The sequence below is a fragment of the Pipistrellus hanaki genome, assembly GCF_964339955.1.
Source record: "Pipistrellus hanaki genome assembly, chromosome: 6".
Lineage (NCBI taxonomy): Eukaryota > Metazoa > Chordata > Mammalia > Chiroptera > Vespertilionidae > Pipistrellus > Pipistrellus hanaki.
The window spans coordinates 44,986,685-45,009,626 of NC_140508.1; the positions used below are offsets into that span (position 1 = coordinate 44,986,685).

The 22,942-nt window shown below is 41.0% G+C and overlaps 1 protein-coding gene across 1 annotated transcript in view; it reads left to right on the top strand.

Annotated features, from left to right (window-relative positions):
• The window catches only part of PHLPP1 (PH domain and leucine rich repeat protein phosphatase 1), a 192,101-nt gene that overhangs the window by 166,181 nt on the left and 2,978 nt on the right, over nt 1–22,942 (top strand). Inside the window, exons 11-16 of the mRNA XM_084887683.1 lie at nt 1,163–1,363; nt 4,155–4,317; nt 9,875–10,005; nt 15,635–15,739; nt 18,380–18,574; nt 20,951–21,179. Coding sequence (XP_084743809.1) covers nt 1,163–1,363; nt 4,155–4,317; nt 9,875–10,005; nt 15,635–15,739; nt 18,380–18,574; nt 20,951–21,179 — 1,024 coding nt within the window. The remainder of the gene's footprint in view (nt 1–1,162; nt 1,364–4,154; nt 4,318–9,874; nt 10,006–15,634; nt 15,740–18,379; nt 18,575–20,950; nt 21,180–22,942) is intronic.

Below are 22,942 nucleotides of genomic sequence, written 5' to 3' on the forward strand. Positions count from 1 at the left end.
CTTGCACTATAGCAGCTGAGGCCTGTGGGCTGAACACGCTCCATGTTCTGGCAGCTGCAGCTTCACCATGGAGCATACATCACAGAGATCCATTGTGAAGCAAGGGTTTGTCAGAATCGTGAGCTGCACATAGTTCCTGCTTTGTTCTTCCCTTCTTGTCACAGCAAGGATTCTGTCTCAGTTCTGCAGCTTTGCATTTTGTGTTTATCTGTGTCTCACAATAACTCTAGGATTACTGTTTGACAATATTAGTTATCTTAGGTATAAAAACATTTTTCATAGTTTAGCCATTGTTCATCTGTTATTTGGATAACCAATTGCATATGTAGATATTATTTACTTGTTCTTAATGTAAATTTTTTTTGAAGTATAAGATAATTACAGAAAAAAGGCCAAATCATAAGTGTAGCACAGGATGAATTTTATCAAAGTGAGTGCACTGGTATAGCCAGCACCCCGATCGAGAACCAGACATCATCCTGATGGAAAAACCAGAGTCCTCTCCTAGTCACTACTGCTTCCTTTTCCCTGACTTCTGATACCTCAGGTTCATCTTGCCTGTCATTAGGGGCTCACATGGTGTATCCCCTGTTCTCTGGCTTCTTTCACTCCACATTACTTTTGTGAGATTTGTCCTGTTGATCATGAACTTGTAGTTCATTTCCCTGGCTTTATAGTGTTCCTTCATCAGAGCAAATCAGCTCCTGCGGTTGTGAATCTGTGTCAGTAAAACGTGGTTTTGACAACATACTGACAGGGCTTAGTCACTATGTGCTTTAAATGGGTTGTGATCTAATATCCAATTGTTTTATTACTTTAAGAGCTTTTTTAAAAAAAAAAAAGAAGACAATTATTTTTATCTTCCTAAAGACAAAATATTTATCACTCTCTCTCCCACTCCCCATCAGCTATAAAATTAGTCACTTCTGTCACCTTTGTGCTTCCATAAAAATCAATTTCTCTCTCTTTGTATTTAAGATGCATGATAGCTATTGTGTTCATTGTAGACAGAGGAGTCAGGTACCATATCCTGTCCTTAAATTACCATTTCTAAACCCAGTTTCTAATAAGTGAGGTATCCATCAGAAAACTGGGCTTTTTGGGGATTCTAGACCAGAACTCTGTCTTATCATCAGGATTTTGTTGCATTTTGTCCTTGTAGTCTGAGATTCCTGAACGCATCTGCCAACAAACTGGAAACCCTTCCTGTGGCCACACTTTCTGAAGAGACGAGCAGCATCTTACAGGAGTTGTATTTGACAAACAACAACCTCACAGACAAGTGTGTGCCCTTGTTGACAGGACACCCCCACCTGAAGATCCTGCACATGGCCTACAACCGCCTTCAGAGCTTCCCGGCAAGGTAAGAGAAGGCCACCGAAGGACGCTTTTCCCTGTGCTCCTGAAAACCACGTCACACATGGAAAGGCGAAGCAGTCATTTCCCAGATGACGTAAAGCTTGTTTCTCCCTGATTCATCCCCACGATTGTCTTTTATATAAGCCATGATCACCACTCTCCTAAAGAGAAATGTGTCGGTTTTTCTAATATGAATATATCCACAGACCCAATCACTACAGCATTCTTTTGCTTTTAAAATAAGATATTTTATTGAGCATATGTATTTTTTTCTTTAGCTTCTTTTTAACCAAATTAATATTAGAAAACTTAACCTAATTTGGTGGTTGGTAATTAGAACATCAATTAGCTACCAGTTTTTGTGTTTTTGCTTATGGTATAGAGAGCCATGGTGGCTTATGCAACAGTAGAAACTGTGGGACATTATGAAGGATTGTCTGGCCCTCAGAAGATTCCATATCTAATATTTTGGTATTGATTTCTGTTTTTCGAGCAATGGCATTGTGTCTAGCTCTGCAGGAATCCACATGCAAAGCCTGCCCTAAGGGATTCACTCCCCATCTATGTCCACTTCATTGGCATTCATCCATCACACAAGTTAAGACTTAGAACACATACCCACACATCAAAGGAGCAAACACTAACCTCTCTGGTATTCTGCTAACTACCACCGAGTCTGGGCCAAAGCAAAATACTGGCACAACCTACCTCTGCTGCACTCAGGACAACCTATTTGCTTAAACCCTACTGAAGGAGGAAGGCCCAAATAGGCATGGACTTAAAGTGTTGTTTTGTTTTGTGTGTTTTTTGTAGCATATATTTATTTCTTCAGTTTTTCCCTTCACATGACGTTAATGATTCAATTTTTTAAAAACTTTTGTGTATTTTACTGTGGAATGAGGAGGTGATATTTTGGGACAAAAACACAGTAATAAGATAATAAAAAAAAAAAAAAAGATAATACATCTGAAAGGACTCAATGTCCTATTTCAGATGGTGAATGTCGGAGCCCTGCCTGAGAAAGATTATCAAACTCAGATTCTGCGGGAGTTCCCCAGGGACCCATGTCAGTTGTAATCAGCCAAAGTACAGATAATTTTTTATGCACTCCATCAAAAAGCACATTGGTGTCATTCTGTCTCCCTGGGGATTGTGATATGGTACAGCAGCTGCCCTACAAGACAGGACTGGGACTTACCTATCTCCTTGAGCCTCATGTTTCACATGAAGTCTGGCCTAGGGTAGACTCCACAAATGGATGCTGAATTAAGAACGGACTCCATGGTCAAGGTGTTCATGACCGACTTCTTCCCATATTAACTTCTGTAACTTCTCCTTTCTTGGGCCTGATTGCTAACTTTTGAGTCATTTCTTATGCCCCGTTACCCATTGATTTCTCCACATTGCTTTTCAAAATACGATAGCATATTCAAATAATAGTCTTCCAAATTTGGGCTAATGTAAATGGATTGCTTCACAGTCTGCATCTGTAATATTGTGTGTAGCATATCCTAATACTATGTTGGATATTGATGAGATTGAAAGATTGGGTTTCAATAGACAAAAACCTAGTTCTTATGTATCTTAGGCATTTTCCCCCCTAAGATAAGCAGATAAGGTAACTTTTATATGTGAGAGATGACAGAAAGAAAAATAATGGGTTTCTTGCTAAAAAAAAAAAAAAAATAGGACTGTGGAGGTGGAGTGGTTTTTCCTCCTCATTTACATAAAACACAAGACACACTCAGAAATGTTCTTTTATTTGATTGCTGTAATTATTGATTAACATTATTAAGATTAATTATAAATTAAGATTGAACAATAAAAGACATAGTTAAAAAAAAGTTTTAGATTACATTGGGACAAATTACTAAGGTAGGATCGGAGAGAATCCTTCTGTGTGGGTGTTTGGAAGGAGTTGGGAGAAATTTCTTTGGGGCACAATTTAAGTTTGGGTCCTGCCAGCAAGTGGCGAGACAATGCAGATGGCCTTTTAGCATTTCCCACCCCCCACCACTCCTCACCAGCATCTGTCCTCAAGGTGATGTCAGGAATTGGGGCGTTTGGTTTTAGAAGAAAACATACTTTCATAGGAGCTATAATCCTCTTTTTCCCTGCACCCCTTGAGTGTTCAGTGCCGATACAAATGAAATCAGACTCTCCAACTAAGCTATTTGAAGGTACTGATATTGGATTACTGCTGACTTTTGACCTATTTAATCAGGATTTTCATTAGCTTTTAGACTAAACTGCATAGCAAGGTTATTGTTGTCAGGATAACTTAATTCACACAGTTTTCAAAAGAAAAGGATATCGGTTTTCCTTCTTGTTGCTAATTTAAAGAATTCAAGTTAATAGTTTTTGTTTTGTAGTAGGAAAGGAAATCTTAAAATAATTTGATACTCAAAAAAACAATAGTAAAAAGATAGTCTTACTTGTTAAAATGACTATTACAAATGAATCTTTTTTTTTTTAAGATATATTTTATTGATTTTTTTACAGAGAGAAAGGGAGAGGGAGATGGAAACATCTATCAGTTGCCTCCTGCACACCCCCTACTGGGGATGTGCCCACAACCAAGGTACATGCTCTTGACTGGAATCGAACCCGGGACACTTCAGTCCACAGGCCAACGCTCTATTCACTGAGCCAAACCAGTTAGAGCACAAGTGAATCTTTAAGAAATCTTTAAAGTCATAGTAAATTCCACCTTTGATTTTCACTATGTATTACTTTCTTTTTAACTTGCCCTATAATTATGACTCCCTATACCGTGGATTTTTTTCTTGTTTTAGTAAAATGGCAAAACTGGAGGAACTTGAAGAAGTTGATATCAGTGGGAACAAACTGAAAGCGATCCCAACAACCATCACGAACTGCCGGCGCATGCACACTGTGATCGCCCACTCCAACTGCATTGAGGTCTTTCCTGAAGTTATGCAGCTCCCAGAAATCAAGGTGTGTGGTTTCAGCCCATCAATTGTGGTGTCCAAAGAGAGAATTTTGTCTTTCATTCACTCATTCAGGCATTTGCACCATTGCCTTCTTCATCTTGGAGACTCAGTTGTCTTTGCCCCATCCTTTGTAACCACTGAGCTAAGCTGTTGAGTCAGCAGAAGGAAAAAACAACCAGAAACCAAACCACTGGACTGGGATTGGGAAATTGTATTCCATCCCTTACTAGCTGCATGACTTGAGGCTAGCCACATAACCACCGAACGTTTCCCATCTGCCTAATCTATTTTCCTACTTATTTCCAGGCTCAGAGACTGAATGGAGTATGACAGCAGTCTGAGAAATTTAAAGGTGCCAGTGTACCACTCCCCACTAGCTCCCCTAATTAAGTAGCATTCACTACCACAGCACTCAACTCATAATCATTCCCTTATATAGGTCACCAAACATTCATTTCAATTTAATGAAATGAGATATAGAACAGATATTCCCATTTGATAGGTTAGGAAACTAAGGTGCTGAAACAGGAAATGATCTATGTAAATGAAGGCAGTAGTTGGTGTGATTCCTGGGTCAGGTAGACTTAATGGGGTGAAATCTGTTCCCTGGGATGAATCATCTAACAGTTTTTTATTTGTGTGTGTGTATGTGTTTGTGTGTGTGAGGGGGGTGGGAGGAATAGATGGTGAAAAAGTAGGAATTCTTTATAGATATAAAATGTAACTTTTCAATTGCATCTTAGCATTTCTGCTTATCCTCAGTTTTATGCCTAATAAAAATAACTCCGTGGTTATATACTTTGGAGCATATTCTAGTCTCCTAATAAGGAACAAAAGCTGTCCTACTTAGCCATTCCTCACTTTTCAGGTGCTTTCCGATATAAACTTGATATTATAGACAGTTGAAGATACTATAAATAGCATGCATAATATTTTTTACGACAGTGATTTTTACACATTTACCTGGTTGATATGTGCCTTGTTTGACATCCTAAGGAGTTTGGTGGCAGATTGAAGGGCAGGAAGAGTGTAAAGCTAGAGTGTGATCAGATGGAATAATGTCATCAGAGAATCACCCTGACGGTAGCACTGTGGGGAGAGGGTCACAGGGAAGGAAACTGAAAGCAAAGCTAGGGAGGGTCGTAGTCCTCCAGGGGAAAGTGATGGACAGGATAACGAAGGACTCAGAAGGGAATTGGCTGCAGTGAATTAAACACATGGTAACCAAATGGGCCTGGGCGGGGTTATTGTGTAAGCACCATCTCTAAGAAAGTCTGCTTTCCATGGCCAGTGATTATCTTTGTAAATAAATACTCTAGTGAACTCACTTTATAAATTGGTAATATAAAAACGAGCAATTGTACAATGACAGAACTCTGAAAGTTTAAAACCTTAGATCACATTATAAAACATTGCTAACCAATTTTATAAAATTTAGTCATGTTCTAAAATGCCTTTTTAGATTATGGGAATCTTTTCCCATAATCCATGCTCTGACCTCTGAAATTATTTCTTTCAACCACATATGTTGTAAGCTTAAGCCAGCGCTTAAGCTCAGGTTTCAAAATTACCCAGCGGGTTATATTTATACCATTTGTTGTCTTATCTGTGATGTATTCTGACTCTAGTGGCAAAATAAACCATTATTAACCAGTATTATAAATTTTTCATTGAAGTCCAGTTGACTATTCATGCAACCATTATTTATAATTGGAAAATAAAACAAAAAGATGACCATCTTTCTATTATGAATGTTTTGATTATTGTACTTACACTGAAATTATTAAGGCTGTTAAAGGTGTTGGGAGTGAAAATATGGAATAATTGAAATGTAATGAAATGGTACCTACATTTATGATCTTTTAAAGTTTTTTTTATATTAATAACTAGAGGCCCAATGCATGAAATTTGTGCAAGGGGTTTGGCCCTCATGGCCTGGGTTGCCTCGGCCCTCATGGCCCTGGTGCCCCCCTTGGAGGTCACCTTTGGCAACCCCCTTTGGTGGCTCGGCGGCCCAGCTGCCTCGCGGCCTTGCCCCCTGCCCACTGGTCATTCCATAAGGTTGTTCCATCATCCAGTCTAATTATCATATTGATAATTGGAGCCAGAGGACCTGAGACCAGGCAGGGGGACCTGAGGCTATGTCTCCCGCCCCAGCACCTGGCCAGGGGACCTGAGGCCATGCCCCCAACCTGACAGGGCTTGACAGGGTGGGACCAGCCAGGTCTGGGTCTCTTGCGATTTCAAGGTGCATGTGGTTGGGTGGGGACTTGACTCTGGGTCACTTGGCGTGCCCCAGACTCTGACAGGAAGGAGAGTTTCATATCCATTTTACTAATTTTTCTGTCATCTCTGACACTTCTATTATAGAGAAAGTATATATATAAAAGCCAACCAACCAGACTGACTGCCAAGTGACCGGAAGGACTGGTGGCTCTGATGTGCCAATAGGCCTGATCAGGGGGTTGGAGTGGCCCCTCCCCTTGGTTGACCCCAGCTGGATCAGGGGCGGGACTGGCTGGCCAACCTCCCATGTCCCCTCTCCCCTGCCGGCCTGGCCCTATTGGCCCCCATTGGGGTGGGTCAGCCAAACCCCACCCATGCACGAATTCATGCACTGGGCCTCTAGTATTAAAATATTTTCTCTAATTAATTCCCTTCCAATGTGCACGAATTTCGTGCACCAGGCACTAGATTAGGATAAACCTATAAGAAAAATATAGAATGCTAACACTTAGTAGTGTTAGGATGCTAAATTTAAGGGTAAGTTTTCTAAGCTTTTCCATATGTCCAACTTTTTGTAAAGGGGTCATAAAGTTCTTGTAGTTAAAAGTATTTAAGATTATAATATAACTTCATATCATTGCTGCAGTTTGGGACACATTTCTCCAAAAATATAGGTTCTCATTTTACCTAGTCTATAGCTCTCCCCAATCCATTATAGATTTAAGTTCTTTAAGAATTTTTCCAAATAATGATGATTTTGTCCACTTTCAAGGATTCCAAAATTCTTGAATACAATTTGCTTTTGAACTATCTTAAGGTTTTTAATAGGCTATGATACATTTACACCAAGGAATACTATGCAATAGTGAAAAAGAAGGATCTCTTATTCTTTGAGATAACATGGAGGGACCTAAGCAAAATAGTCCTCTCAGAGAAAGACAAATAACATGATTTCACTTATATGTGTAATCTGATGAACAAAATAGGTCTAGACACTTAGAAGCATGGGACAGACTCTCGAATCTCAGAGAAAAATTAGGTGTGGGTTGTGGCCGGGAAGAGATTAACCAAAGAACTTGTATGCATATATATGCATAACCCATGGACATAGACAAATAATAGTGTAGGGAAGGCTTGAGGTGGGGGTGGACTAGAAAGAGTCAGTGGGGGGAAATGGAGTATATATGTAATACTTTCTAAAATAAAGATCTACATTATAAAAGGCCAGGGGCCATCACGACCTAAACAACCAAAGGGATGACCAGTCACCAGGAAGTGCATGGAATGCCTTTTGGTCCCGCCCCATGGCCCACAGGCTCCTATCACAACGAGTCTGGCAGCCAGTGGGCAGGCAGGGCAGCAGGGGTGGGTGGGAGGGGCACAGCTGCATATCAGGCCCAGAAATGAGGCCTGGAGAGAGAGGCAGGGCTTAATCAGCAGCTACTGTGGCTACTGGTGGGGGGGTGGGGGCGATCAGCAGTCACTGCGGCTGTTGGCAAGGCCCAGAGAGAGAGAGAGGCAAGGCCTGATCTGCAGCTGCTGCGGCTGCTGGCAAGGCCTGGAGAGAGAGAGAAGAAAAAAAAAGAGAGAGAGAAAGAGAGACAGGCCTTATCAGCAGCTGCTGAGGCTGCTGGCAAGGCCCAAGTCACAGCAGCTGCAGATCAGGCCCAGCAATTGGCCTGGAGAGAGGCCCAGAGAGAGGCAGGGCCTGATCTGCAGTTGTCATGGTGGCTGCAGATCAGGCCCATGGATAGTCCTGGAGATGCTGACTGGCATAGAAACCAACCAATCAGAATCTAATCTGGGTGAACTGTGAAGGCAGAACCTAAGCTGGGGGCTAGGAGGGGTTTTAAGGACAACAGTTATTTGGTGTAAGATGTAAGAAAGTGGCTCAATTTTTTAATGACAAGTTTGGCAGCATAGTGCATGTGGCTGGCTATCAGTCCAGATATAGTGATTATGTGTTTTTGTCTGCCAAGAGCATCTTCTCTTGCTGAAAAAGCCCCCCCCCCTCCCCATTTTAGCAGTCTTATCCTGTATAATCTGTCTATACTAATAAAAGGGTAATATGCTAGTTAGACCAGGTTGACTAGCCATATTCCAGACATCCATCTTCCTCTGGACAAAGCCATGGTGGTGGGGGCCAAGGCAGAGGCAGTTAGGGGTGATCAGGCGGGCAGGCAGAGGGGATTTGGTGCAATCAGGCAGGCAGGCAGAGGCAGTTAAGGGCAATCAGATAGGCAGGCAGAGTAGTTGGGGCGATCAGGCAGGCAGGCAGGCAGGTGAGTGGTTAGGAGCCAGCAGTCCTAGACTGTGAGAGTGATATCTGACTGCTGGTTTAGGCCCAATCCCTGTGGGCCTAAACCAAAAGTCAGACATCCCCCAAGAGGTCCCTGATTTGAGAGGGTGCAGGCTGGGCTAAGGGAACCTCCTCCCCCATTTATGCATGATTTTTGTGCACCAGGCCTCTAGTTTAAAAATAAAATTATAGTCAGGTGCCAGTTGAAGCCAGAGAACTGAATGCTTTCCACCTCATCATGCTGAATTTTCTCTTATCCAGAAAACTTACCAGTTCCTCTTGTTCTGGCCTGTGCATGTGAGCTTTCTGCCCTGGTTCCCTGCTCCTGGAGCAGAAACACAGCCCCTGGTGTTAGGGCTTACCTCATGTAAGCCTTTGTGAGAAAGTAGGCATTATTCCAATTCACTGATAACACAGAATTTCTGCTCTAATCAATATGCTGAGCCTTCTGCTTGTTTTCTAATGAGATTAGCTGGGAGTTGCTGTCTGGAGAGCAGGATCCTTATTTAATTCCTGCCCTTTTCTAGTGCATACAATAGACAGGCCCATGTACTAGTCTCTCTTTTACTGATACCTTACTTAACTTCTTTTGAAGATCTTCTCATTCTATTTGTTCCTGCTTTTTCCTCATTTTCATGGTTTTTTTTGTTTGTTTTAAGAAGTTCCATTTTGATGTTGTAACTACCTCATGGCCCCAACAGGTGCAGAGATTTTTGTCAGCAATAAGAAAAAGTATCCTGAGGTTATTTCAGTTAACTCTTAATATTTAAATGTACAGGAAACTTTGAAGGATAAAGATGGGGAGAAGAAAGAGCATGGATTTATTTATTTATTTTTATTTTTTTGCATTATTCAAAGATAGTAAAAATTTAAACTGCATTTAGCAAAAAACTGTTTTCAACATCTATGGCAGAGTGGCAGCCAAACTTTTCTGCATTTGAGCAGCAAGTGTAGCAAATGGTTAGGCTGATCCTGCTGGGAGGCGTAGAAGCTCCGAACTGCCTGACCCTCTCCTTGTTTCCACTTATTTCTTCAGTGCGTGGACCTGAGCTGTAACGAGCTAAGTGAAGTTACTTTACCAGAAAACCTGCCTCCAAAATTGCAAGAACTAGACCTGACTGGAAACCCCCGGCTGGCTCTCGATCACAAAACCCTGGAACTGCTTAAGTAAGTGTTTCATGAAGCATTGACAACAGGCTTATAGCTGATTAAGAACATCAGTCTGGCACCCACTCACATCTCAGTGGTATCTCCCCTCCTTTGAAGTCATTTGAAAGTCTGTATCTCACCAAAATGGAGGGCAAAAAATTCTAATAGTTGGACACTCAAGTGTCCTTCCAGAAATTAAAAAGAAACAAGAATATTGAATTCAAAGAAGAAAATGGTAGATAAAGACAAAGGGGAGAAGCAACAAATGACTAAGACATGAACTTCCTTCTTGGTTACTGACAACATGGGTGATGTATAGTGCAGATGTTTCAGAAGAATTTTGAGAGAGGAAGCATGTGAGAAAATTACCAGATTATTTAAACAAAACTGGGAGTGTGGGATAATTAGGTCCTGTGATGTTCTATTTGTGTTTTGGGAAAAAGTTGATGGAGAATCACAGGTTCAAGCTCTCTATGTGAAATACTAAAAAGGTAGCCTCATTAGAAAAGATGTCTTTATAGGAATGTTATCTCAGAGCTCTAAATATCTATCAATAGAATTAAATGAATTATGCTCCACAGTTGAATATTATACAGCCATTAAAAATGATGTGCAGTTATATTATTAATTTGAGAGGACTCCACAGTATAATGTTAAGTGAAAAGAAAGTTAAGGAAAAAGTTTGTATAATTCCACTTTTTGTAAAAATAAATCTCTGTGCATTGGGTGATCATGTATGTGCTAAGGTACACCTAGAAAAATGCCTGAAAGGATAGGGAAAAAAATGTTAAAATAGTGTTATTCTTGGGATAATAGGGTTATGGGTGGTCTTAATTTTCTTCTTTAAACTTTTCTGAATTTTGAACTTTTTTTCTATGTATCTTGAAGTAACAGTCTTGGACAGTGACAGCTATCAGTCATTATGTATGCTTTATATGCTTAAACCCTGTTGTAATATCTGTTGCTGAAAGTCATCCTCTGTTATCTTAGGCAAAATTTCAAGAATTTTGAAAGTAGAATTGTGGTCCATTAATCTATCCTAATCTTTAGTGCAAACTAAAATTGGAAAAGCATTTAAATGTGATTCCTAGATGAACTGGCCTAATCAATGCCTGTTTATTGATATTTTAAGTCCTGAATGAGCACATTGATTTCAATATATAATTGAAGAATACTGCCTAAGTAGTGTCCTCGGGAAGCTACAGAGACCTAGACTCTCTCTCCTGTTCATCAAACAGTATGGGAGCCTTGGCCCAAATCCCTCAGTTTGTGCAGACCTTGGTTTTCTTCTCTCTGGGATGGGAGGATGGGCAACATGCTCTCCAGGGTACTTCTCAGAATGGGAGTCCATATAATATGAAATTTTGTATTAAAAATAATTGCATCAAAATTTGCTAATAAATGAAACTGGCTGTAAGGAGAAAAATAAAAGTTGAATTCTTATCTCATACTAAAATAAATTCCAGCTAAATTAGACCTATAAAATAAAATAAAATAATTTTTTAAAGTAGTAAGGAATTATATGAATATATTCACAAGCCAGAAAAGGAATATTTTAGCCAAAAAAGGGGGGGAGGACCACAAGAAGAGAAATCTATAATATATAGATCTTATGTTTATGTTATGTATATCCTATATAATAAAAGCATAATATGCAAATTGACTGAACAGCAAAATGACTAGTTAGCAGGGTGTGGGGTCAGCGAGCAAGCAGCACCAGGCCAGCCAAAACATGTGCCAGTGGGCAGGAGGGAATGGCAATGGGGGGGGCAGTGACTAGCCATGGTGAGGTGAGGGGGGCAGCACTGTCCTCTGATCACCTGTCTGGTTGCCTCCCGCGGTGGCAGCAGTGCAGCAACGGGGTGATGGAGGCAGTGCCGTCCCTGACTAGCTGACCCAATCACCTCCTACAGAGGGAGGCCAGACTTTGGCTCCCTGTGGGGAGCTGGCCTAAGCCATGAGAAGAACTTCCCCTGAGGACTCCCGAACTGTGAGAGGGTGCAAACCAGGCTGAGGGACCCCCATGCATGAATTTCTGTGCACTGGGCCTCTAGTTTATATATAATACATACTTTTTATGCATAAAAGGTTAAAATGTCTATTCCAAAAACTATCAAGATTAAATATAAAAGGAATGACAAACTAAGAAGAAACATGGCAAAAATATGAAAATAAAAAACATTAATATTTAATAGAAAATGTTCTTATAAGTCAGTAAGAAAAGCACTCAAAACAAAATAATTGAAAGATATTAACAAAAGAAATACAGATAGTTACATGAAAAGATGTACAACGTTATTAGTACATCAAGGAATTATTAAAATCTAAATGATAAATGATTTTCTCCCTCTCATTGGTGCTCTGTTAGGACTATAAATGAATATAACTTTTCCTAAAATCTACTGGCCCTGTGTATCAAGCTTCTCAAAATATTCCCCTACTGAGACCAAGGTTTTCTCTGGAAAAAATTCATTCTAACAAATAATCAGAAATATGTTTTGGGTACAGAATAGTCATCAAGATATTTCTAATTTTGCCGAGACCGGTTTGGCTCAATGGATAGAGCGTCGGCTTGGGGACTGAAGGGTCCCGGGTTCGATTCCGGTCAAGGGCATGTACCTTGGTTGCGGGCATATCCCCAGTAGGGGGTGTGCAAGAGCCAGCTGATCGATGTCTCTCTCTCTCATCGATGTTTCTAGCTTTCTATCCCTCTCTCTTCCTTTCTGTAAAAAATCAATAAAATATATTTTAAAAAAAAAAGATATTTCTAATTTTATTTGTGATCAATGTAAAATAATGAAAAATGTCCATGATGTAATCAGAACAAAAAGATGCAAGCTATAGATAGATAGGTAGGAGTATAAGTACATAAGTAGGTAGACAGACAGACAGACAGACATGCTATTATATATACACAAGAGGCCCAGTGCACAAATTCGTGCACGCATGGGGTCCCTCTGCCTGACCGGCTATCGGGGCCAACTGGGGCATCTTGCCCAATCAATCAAGCCTATTGGGGCTGGCCAGCTGGCCTGGGGAAGGGACCGCAGGAGGTTGGCTAGCCACGGGAAGTTGGCCGTGGAAGTGCAGTGACCACCAGGGGACAGCTCCTGCATCGAGCATCTTACTCTTGGTGATCAATGTGTATCATAGCTACCGGCTGATAGTCAGGTCATAATGGTTGCTTAGGCTTTTATATATATATAGATGAAAGAAAACCTACTTGTTACAGTTCTCTATAGTGAGCATATCACTGGAGGGGCTTGAGCTACTATAGTGAAGCACATGTGTTTAAAAAGATTAAAATATGAGCCCAGCCTATAAGGCTCAGTGGTTGATCGTCAACCTAAGAACCAGGAGTTCATGGTTCGATTCCAGGTCAGGGCACATGCCAGAGTTGTGGGTTTAATCCCTGGTGGGGAGTGTGCAGGAGGCAACAGATCAATTATTCTCTCATCATTGATGTTTCTATTTTTCCCTCTCCCTTCCTCTCCAAAATAAATAAAAACATATTTTTAAATATTTGAAACATGTAAGTTAAAGCAAAATAACATTCTCTTAAAAATACTAAATAAATAACAATGAAATCATAATATTCTTATGTAAAAACATTACCTTCTCTAACAGCTAGAAGGTGGTGGCCTTTTAGTAACTTGGGAGAGTCTCCATAACTATCGTATTACTTGCACTTTTAGAGGATTGGCCTGTTTGTTCTACACGAGCCAGGGTGTGCCTCTGGTGACTCTCCTGTATGACTGCACTCCAGCTCCCAGTTTGTAGTCTCATGCTCACTTAAAGATCTACGAGAGTCAACATTCAGGTCACTTCGGACAGCTGCTCAGCCACACTGTACTCAGCTAGGTGGAGAATGAGAAATCACTGCTTCTTGGGAAAGGATTATAGGGGAGTTAAGGATTATATATAGGAAATGGAATTATTTCTTTATAGGCTCTGTCTTCTATCTGTAAAAAGTACAGTGTCTTTAGAAACAACCCTTCAGTTTTCCTCTAAATTCAGAAAGTAGCAGAGAAGTAGTGAGAGCCCTTAGGCATACTTAAAGAGAGAACATTGCATCGCTTAGCCTTGTACATGGATAAACTTGGCACCAGGTCATGTGGAGAGCAAATAATGGCAGCCTGCCTTTTTTAGTGCTTGCTCCTCTCTTTCTGGGAAGGTTGAATACTATGAAAAGAGGAGATACATATATTAATATATATCCCTGCTGGAAAATGAGATATTAATTTGATTTGGGGATTTCCTATTGGCACCATCTGTGATTTTTATGTTTTCCAGCTTTCTAGAATAAAGGGACAAATGAATGTCTGCTAGTACTTGAGAGTAGAAACTTTAACAAAATGTCTTTAAATTTCAAAGAAATTGCCACCAGCTATTTCTAGAATTAAAGTGAATACTACTCAGTATTGATTTACTTCTTAGAGTTGAGTGGTTCTCAAGAGAAGTATTCAGTATTTGTTTTATTATAGAGATAATGAATACCAACAGATAATTAAAAATTTTGGAGTCATGACAAGTGTTTAGGTGTTGTTTAAGTTAGGAGATTCTGCATACTGTTTAAGTAATCGGGGGTGGGTAATTTATAAGTAGGAAGAATTTATTTTGCCATGTGGTAGCCAGCCTTTCAAAAACCTGCTGCACATCTGTGTGACTTCCTGTTTGGGGCTACTGACTGCTTTCAGTAGGCTGGTAATTAATAAACCCCACTTAAGAGTCTACCCTTTTAGTATTTCTATGTGGGTCCTATTGAACCAATTATGGCCCAGGAGAGTGGAGGTGAGAGAACAGCTTGTCTCCCATTTAAATGTATGTAGTTAACATCTAACTTATTGAAATACTCCTCATTTACTTTGTAATTTTATTGTAGTAGTCTTAGTATGGATGACTGCTAGTGAGGAAAGAATTGGAAGCTTCAGGGGATGGCAAGTCCTCAATAATCTTTGTGAAATATTTTAAGGCATGATGTGAGCAGAAGTTGGTGTTGAGGATGGATGTTGCAGAATTCTCTCACATCATCCAAACACAATATAATTGTGGCTTGGGTTCCCATCTTTTCAAATCTGGATGTTCATGTTTAATTTCCTTTTCTCACGCAAAGGTTCAGAGCTGTCCTTTTTATTCCCAGAAGAGAGCAGCCGTCTAGTGCAGTGTATGCAACAGATTCTAATAATTGACATCCCAGTAGAATGCTGATGAAAACAAATTTTCATGCTCTGGATATTTAAACCTTTGTTTTTATTATGAATAGTAGCTAGTTCTTATTACTGATAAATATTTCAGACACTTTAGGCCCTAGCCAGGTAGCTCAGTTGCTTAGAACACCTTTCGGATATGCCAGGATTGCAGACTTGATCCCGACTCAGGCCACGTACAGATTTGTGGAACAACAAATATCTTGCTTTTGCTCTCTCTCTCTCTAAAAAAAATAAAATAATAAAATAATTAAAAAATAATAAAAATAAAAATAAATCAATAAGTAAAATATTTAAAAATATATATTTCAAACACTAACCACAGTAAGAAATGGTAAGTACAGAGTGCTTAGTAAGTGTTTTTTCATTTCTCGGATAAAGGGAGCAACATGTACATGTTTGGTTTTACTGATTCCTGTCCCTTCTGTTTCTCCTGTTAGTAATATCCGCTGTTTCAAGATTGATCAGCCCTCTGCAGGAGATGCATCTGGAGCCCCAGCTGTGTGGAGCCATGGCTACACTGAAGCTTCAGGAGTAAAAAACAAGTGAGTGGGTGAAGCTTAGGAATGAAATCCTCCTGCTCCCTTTCCATCTTTCATGGGGTAGAAAGAAACCCAATGCTATCACACACAGGCCTCACGGGAGATTTCTATGAGCATGTTTCCCCAAAGAGAGGGCATCTCCTGACTTATTTGAACATTAAGCTGAACTCTACTCGGCATCACATACTTTCTCTTTGTGAGATATGTTGCTGGGATACAGTATAACTGACACATTATATCTGCCTCAGATTCCAGTGTCTAGAGAAGGCCTATGTATTGAAATGCATCGCTGCACGTTTTAAAAGCCCCTTTCTCTTTCTCTAAAGCCTGTTTGCCCAGCAAAATGGATCGTGTTAAAGAAGTAACCTTGATTGTCCACACTTGACATCATTTATGTTATTGACCAGTGAGTGGTTCTGTTGAGCTATTTCTTCCTTTGAAATGAGCTTGGCAAGAGTTTGATGTCTGTTTTCTATAATGTCAGCTTCTTGTCTTGCCACCAGGACGTGTCCGTCTGAATTTCTTTTTCTTCCTTATTCTCACCAACCTTCCCTGTCTTGTATGCAAATGTTGATTTTCCTGAGAATTATAATCTAGCTCTTCAGGCTTGCTTGCTTTTTGTTAAGAGGCGCTAATAACTAGTACTGGAAAAGTAAGGATATAAATTAGAATAGCCACAATTTAATTAGCTAAGGTACAAGGACACAGCATATTGAGAGTAAGGGAAGAACAGAAGTGGAGGGGCAATCTAATAATAGCTAACATTAGTAGTCAACCCTGGGTGCAATGATAATCAATCCGATGAAAAACTTAAAAAAAAAAAACTTCTTCAACCATCGGCCCATTAAATCAGAATGTTCTAAAATCTTCCCGGGTGATCCTAATGCGTACCCAGGTTTGAGAACCATTGTATAACTGAATAACTTCCGTGAAAAATAAAAGGTGGAATTGTGGTTGTTGCTGACTGCTTTTCTTTGGGACGGAAAACAGAATCGTCTCAAGTTCTGGATCTGACACACTGTCCTTTCCTCTTTAAGAGTGTGATTTGGCATTGTGCTAGCAAAAGGAGAGGAGTCCCTACTTCAGCCCCCCTGTTCCATGTGCCCCCAGTGGTGCCTGGGCTCTGGTGCATTGTTTCTGTGTGCTGTGCCCTGTATGTCATCGTGTTTGGGGAAGAAGGGAAGAAATTATACATTCTTTGGAGCACTCGAAGTTCCTTCTTAGAGATCTTTCTTTTTAAATTAAAAGACCTTACGTCTTGTTTGTAAACACAAGTATGTGAAACTGCTTTTGAATTCACAAACACCAATGTGAAATCCAAGATTGGTTTTTGAAACATCTGTAGATATTAAAACGTATTATCCATTCATATATATTAATAAAGTGATGATCAGTTAATCTCCTTTTTACATAATCCTTCCACAATTTTATGTTAAAGTATAGTGTAGGTTCAGAAAAGTACAAAAGTGATAAGTGTACAGCTCTAGGAATCATCCTAAAGTGAACCCACCTGCAAATCACCTCCACCAACAACTGGACCATCACCAGCACCTCAGAAGTCCCATGTCACCCGGCCCTCACTTATGTCCCTTCACCTTTTTACCTTTGGTTTTGCCAGCCAGAAGCTTCTCGAGTGTTTTGTTTTAGACTTGTAGAGAGAGGGCTATGTGAACAAGGAGCTTGCTGCTTGCTATCTTGAGGGGAGGCGAGAACTGTGGTTGTCTCTCCCTACTGGGTTACTGCAGATCCTCCGGAAAACCCAAGCTGGGAGCTTCAATCAGATAAGTTAGGTTCTTCCTCAAACTAAACAACAAATGGGAAACTTCAGCAGAAAAGAAAAATCATCATTGTACTTTTTTGAAAACACCATTTTTATCGCCACCCCCCATTTTAACTCGCAAGGAGAGCTTATAGAGGGAAGACAGAATTAGAAGATGATTTAATATATTATTAAGCTTCACTTTGCCTCTAATTGCCATATAACTTGGGATGACTTACTCTTCTGAATAAATGGTGTCAGGAGTGGGACAGTACTGAGATAAGAGCCCGGCTACAGGCTTTGCATCTGGGCTCTGTGCTTATTTGCTGTATGACCTTGGACAGTTACTCAACCTCCTTTTGGCTTAATTTCCTCACCTGTAAAATGGCACTAAAAATACTACCTGTGCTCATATGGTTGATGTTAGGATGGCCTGAGTTACATAGTGAAGGACTCAGAATTTGAGACCATTCATATATTTTATATACTTTTCCTGTATTCATATTTCTCCAGTGTTTTTGTTGTTACTCCATTTTTTTCCCTATGTGGAATTTCTCTTAAGAACTTTATGTGAATGAATATGGTCATACGGATTTGTAATTATGTTATTTCCTGTGTCTCTTATTCTCTTTTCACTACCATTTAAAATAATTCATCAGGTCCAGGGAGCCATGTGTGAAGCATGAGCATGTATCAATCATTCTTCTTTGCTTATAGACATTAGTTGATAAAAATTAGCTGGGATTCATTGACCTATTCTTAATCTGTCTGGAGTCATGAAGAAAGAGACAAGACTGGGATGAACAAGTCTGCTTCCTATAGAGTCAGGTTGGGCATGGAGAAGGAAAGATTGGACTTAGCACAAAAGCATTCTTGCCTTGCAGGTTGTGTGTGGCAGCCCTGTCGGTGAATAACTTCTGCGACAACCGGGAGGCCCTGTATGGTGTATTTGATGGAGACCGGAATGTGGAGGTACCCTACCTTCTCCAGTGCACTATGAGTGACATTTTGGCGGAAGAGCTACAGAAAACAAAAAATGAAGAAGAGTACATGGTCAACACATTTGTTGTCATGCAAAGGTAAAATTAAGAGTCTCTACTTTGTTTTCTTGTTCTTTAGTGCTTAGCTTCTGTTTAGAAAAATAGATGCCCAGTAATCTCAAAGCACGGTTGTTGAATGTGGGGGTACAAAAGCATTCAGGTGCCCAGCCAGTATTTTTCAGCTGTTGAGCATTGACCTATAAACCAGGAGGTCATGGTGTGATTCCCAGTCAGGGCACATGCCTGGGTTGCAGGCTCAATCCCCTGTGGGGAGCGTGCAAGAGGCAGCCAATCAATGATTCTCTCTCATCATTGATATTTCTCTCTCTTCCTCTCCCTTCCTCTCTGAAATCAATAAAAAAATATATTTAAAAAGATGCATTCAGGCAATTTGGTTTTGCCCGAGCATCAGGAATGGACTGTGCTCCCCCTGAGACATACGGATATTTCAACAACTTTGTAAGAGGCCACATCAATGACAGGAATTTAGTTTATCTTAGAATGACCTCACAGGTATGTCATGATTCCAGGTTTTCACACTTGCTTACAACACATTTCCCACCTCCCCCTAGTCACTCGAGCTCCAGAGGCTCCTTAGACCTTTTGGTGTGTGGACTTCTCTTTGAAAGGGACTGTTCCTGTCTCAGATTGTTCATCTTTATGAAATACTATGACTGGCTTGAGACGGTGCAGTCCTTTGTAAACGAGATGGTCGAAATTTAGGCCAGAAGTTAAATCATTCTTCATATGTTGTTTTTCCCCCTTATTAAATGTTTAAGTCAGTGTTACTAACAGAATCCTAGTCCAGAGCTTATGGTCACCATAGAAATTTTAGAATAATTGTAACTCTTAGAATTGAATGGTATAAACATTTTCTCATTCAAAGGATCGCACACTCTCTACTGGCTTTGTACGTTGTAAAGACATTGCCTCTCTATTAATATTGCACTCAAACACTTGCCTATGTGGGACCAGGAAGTGAAGAGTACTCTAAAGGTCATGGGAACAATGACTATACTTTTTCTCTCCCTTGATAATCTGCCAGAGGAAGCATCTTTGAAATAGGGGTAGAAAAGGTGTCTGCTAAGGAATAGTGGAGAAGGCTTTAAAGTTTCCCTAATTCATGAAGGATTGGTTCCTCTTGACAAACTTAGCAGAGGCAGCCCAGGGAGGCTCTTTGCTGCTAGACTCACCTCTGTCACTCACATTTTCAGTGGGCATGTACAGTTAAATTCTGCTCATAGTTAATATCAATGAGTCTTTCTTTGTACTAGTTATTATTCCAAATATCCCAGTGCCATAAATTGTACCCAGTGGGATAGGAAGTATTGTCTTATTTTACTGGTTGAAACTTAGAGGAAGAGAAGTGAAGTGCATTGCTCTAAAAGCTAGTAGAGGGTGTAGCCAGAATTCAACCTTGGGCAGTAAGACTTTAGAAAATGTTCTGACTACCAGGGACATATATCTACTTTTCTGTTTTCACCCCAGCTGTTCTAGCAAAAAAGCAAATAGATAATATGTACACATATGCACACCAACACCCCCCCCCCCAACATACACACACACACCTTTCGCATACCCTCAAGATTCTGCTTGTTATATACCCCCTACCACTGAATAAGAATTAAAAATGTAACCCTTGAACTTCGGTTACCAGCTGTACTTCCCACAGATGCCATCCTATTTCTGGCCTTGCTCAAATCAATCACATACCTTTGAAAGTGAAAAAGGAGTGCTGCATTGGCAGGGCCTAGTGCCAAACCCGCCATGGATATTCAGGAGTTGGGGCTTGAGACCCAAACCACTGGCCCATCTTTAGGGTCATTTTCCCTGTTTGTTAATAGGATATGGGATGTGTGACCTTTTCGGTTCTTGGGAGAATTGTTTATTCTTTGTGTGTAACATGCTAGTGTGTGCTTGTAGGCAGCCCTGGCTTCCATGGCTAGTGTTGACACTTCCTAACCTAGAGGAGACAGGAGTTGGTAGTACCTGAGGATCTGCCCTTGTAAACAGGCATCTGTTTGTATTCACCTCGTGCTCCTGCACACTCAGCATCATTGAGCCATCTGTGGGGCTCAAAACAGGATTTCAAGCCCTCTTGATTGTTGGGATTTGATGCTTTTCTTAAGTCAGTGGATTGATGGTCAAGAATAAAAGCACTATGGAGCTTAATTACTAGAATGTCCTTTCTGTGAATGTTCTAGAATTGGTATTACTGATCTAGCAAGTCTACACCATCTAGAGCAAAACATGGATGCCCAATATGTCAGAACTCCTCCAAGTAAACATCTGTATTGCAGGGGGAGAGGGTGCTCAGGTGCTTTTGAGGTTTGTGCCTCAGGACAAATTTGTTAATTAGCAAAACTGATAAAGTCAGGTTGGGTTGGGTTTTTATGCCCTCTCTTTGGATTCCAGGAAACTTGGAACTGCTGGCCAGAAACTTGGCGGTGCTGCTGTCCTTTGTCACATCAAGCATGACTCTGTGGACCCAGGAGGATCCTTCACTTTGACCTCTGCCAATGTGGGCAAGTGCCAGACGGTCCTCTGTCGGAACGGGAAGCCACTGCCTCTGTCCAGGTCGTATGTCATGAGCTGGGAGGAGGAGCTAAGGAGAATTAAGCAGCACAAGGCCATTATCACGGAGGTGAGGAGAGAGCCACTTTCCTCGGGTGGTGGGAGGATAGGATCTGGGTCTGCAGAAACCAGCCAGTGAGCATCTCCCTTCAAAGAATGTTCTTTCAAGTTGGTTTAGAATTAAAATTCCAACCCCCTGGTGTTATATAGCAAGTTCTCTTGTAGGATAGGTGGGAAGACATTATACTGTATAGAATAATAATCCGTTTATTGATGGCCTCTCAGTGTCGGGCTGTGTGTCAGGTGCTCCGTGGTGCTGCCCCACCTGGTCCTCATGGAAGATACTGGTTTGCTTGATGGTGAGGGCTCTACCCCTGAGATCACAGTGTTGGTATCCCTTCCTCGTTTTGGGGCTGATGGCTGTGACCTTCAAACCTTCATCAAAGCCTCAGTTTCCTCATCTGTAAAGTAGGAACAATAGTATATCTGTCTGTAGGCTACTGTATCTGTGGAAATGAACTCCCTGGTCTTTGGGTCATACCTCCTGTTCCATCTGAAGGAGGCAGTGAGTGCTTTTCAGCCAGAGGCCATTTTTCCCCAACGGGACATTTCGCAATGCCTGGACACATTTTTGTTGTCACAACTAGGTCAGTGCTTAGGGCTGGTAGAGAGGCAGGGATGCTGCTAAGCATCCTACAGTGTACAGGGCAGCGCTGCAACAAAGCATTGCTTGGTTCAACCTGTCATTAGTGCCCCTGTTGAAAGGTTGACATAAGTCAGTCTGCATTACAGCAAGATTTGTTACAGCACAACTTCCACATGGGCACTAGCAGCCCCACTCCACTCACGCACTCATCATAGCAATATTATCGCCTGGTGGGTGCTGACATATGACAGGGGATATAGAAGCGACTCTGCACACATCTGCCGCAGGAGGTGTCCAGTCTGTATTGTTGAAAAAACCCACAGGCCTGTGTAACCAGGTAGACAGTTCAGTAGAGATGAGTCTGTTGGGTCCACAGGCTCTGATAAGGACCACGAAGAAGATAGGAAAGAGTTGGGATCCACTGTAAGACTCGAGAAATGAGTGTGTGGGTTGGTCTTAGTTCCCTGTCTGCCTGTCTGGGAGCACAGAGGATTAAAGTAGATCATAGACACTCTCTCGGGGAGCAGACAGTCTAAGGTGGGACAGATGTAATTGAATTAAACACTCAGCATTACATCATGCAAAGACTAACAATTTCTGCTGCATAAATGCCTCACAGTTTGGCTTCAGAACTTTTCTCCTATTTTCCCTGACTCTTCTCTTCACGTTTTAAAAAATATATTTTTTTATGGTTGATAGTATTCCATATGTCTCCCATTTTCCCACCATTCTCCTCCAAGCCCCTACTCACCCTCCATCCCCCAGGTCTTCACCATCCTATTTCCTTCTCACTTTTGTCTGCATTGCTGATTTTGTTACTTCTCTACCTTGAGGCACACTCCCCAAGCACACACATGTGCACCTGTATGCGCACACAGACACAAGACCATTGGTTCTGATGGGAGCAAGAGCTAAAGGATTGGGCAGAACAGCAAGGGTAATTTCTGGCCAATTCCACACTTCAGGGAGCAAAGAATTCTATCAGTAGCATCAAGGAAGCTGAAAATTATGCTTGAAGACCCATTTGGTAATTTTCCTTCTAAGAACTCTGCCTGCTCGTGAGAGTATCATGGTGGGATTGTGTGTGGAGTCGCAGAGGGCACCCCTAGAACACAATCAAACACCTCACAAAATCCCACACAAGGGAAGGAGGTAGGGTTGGGAAGGAAACACCATTCTCTGGAAGA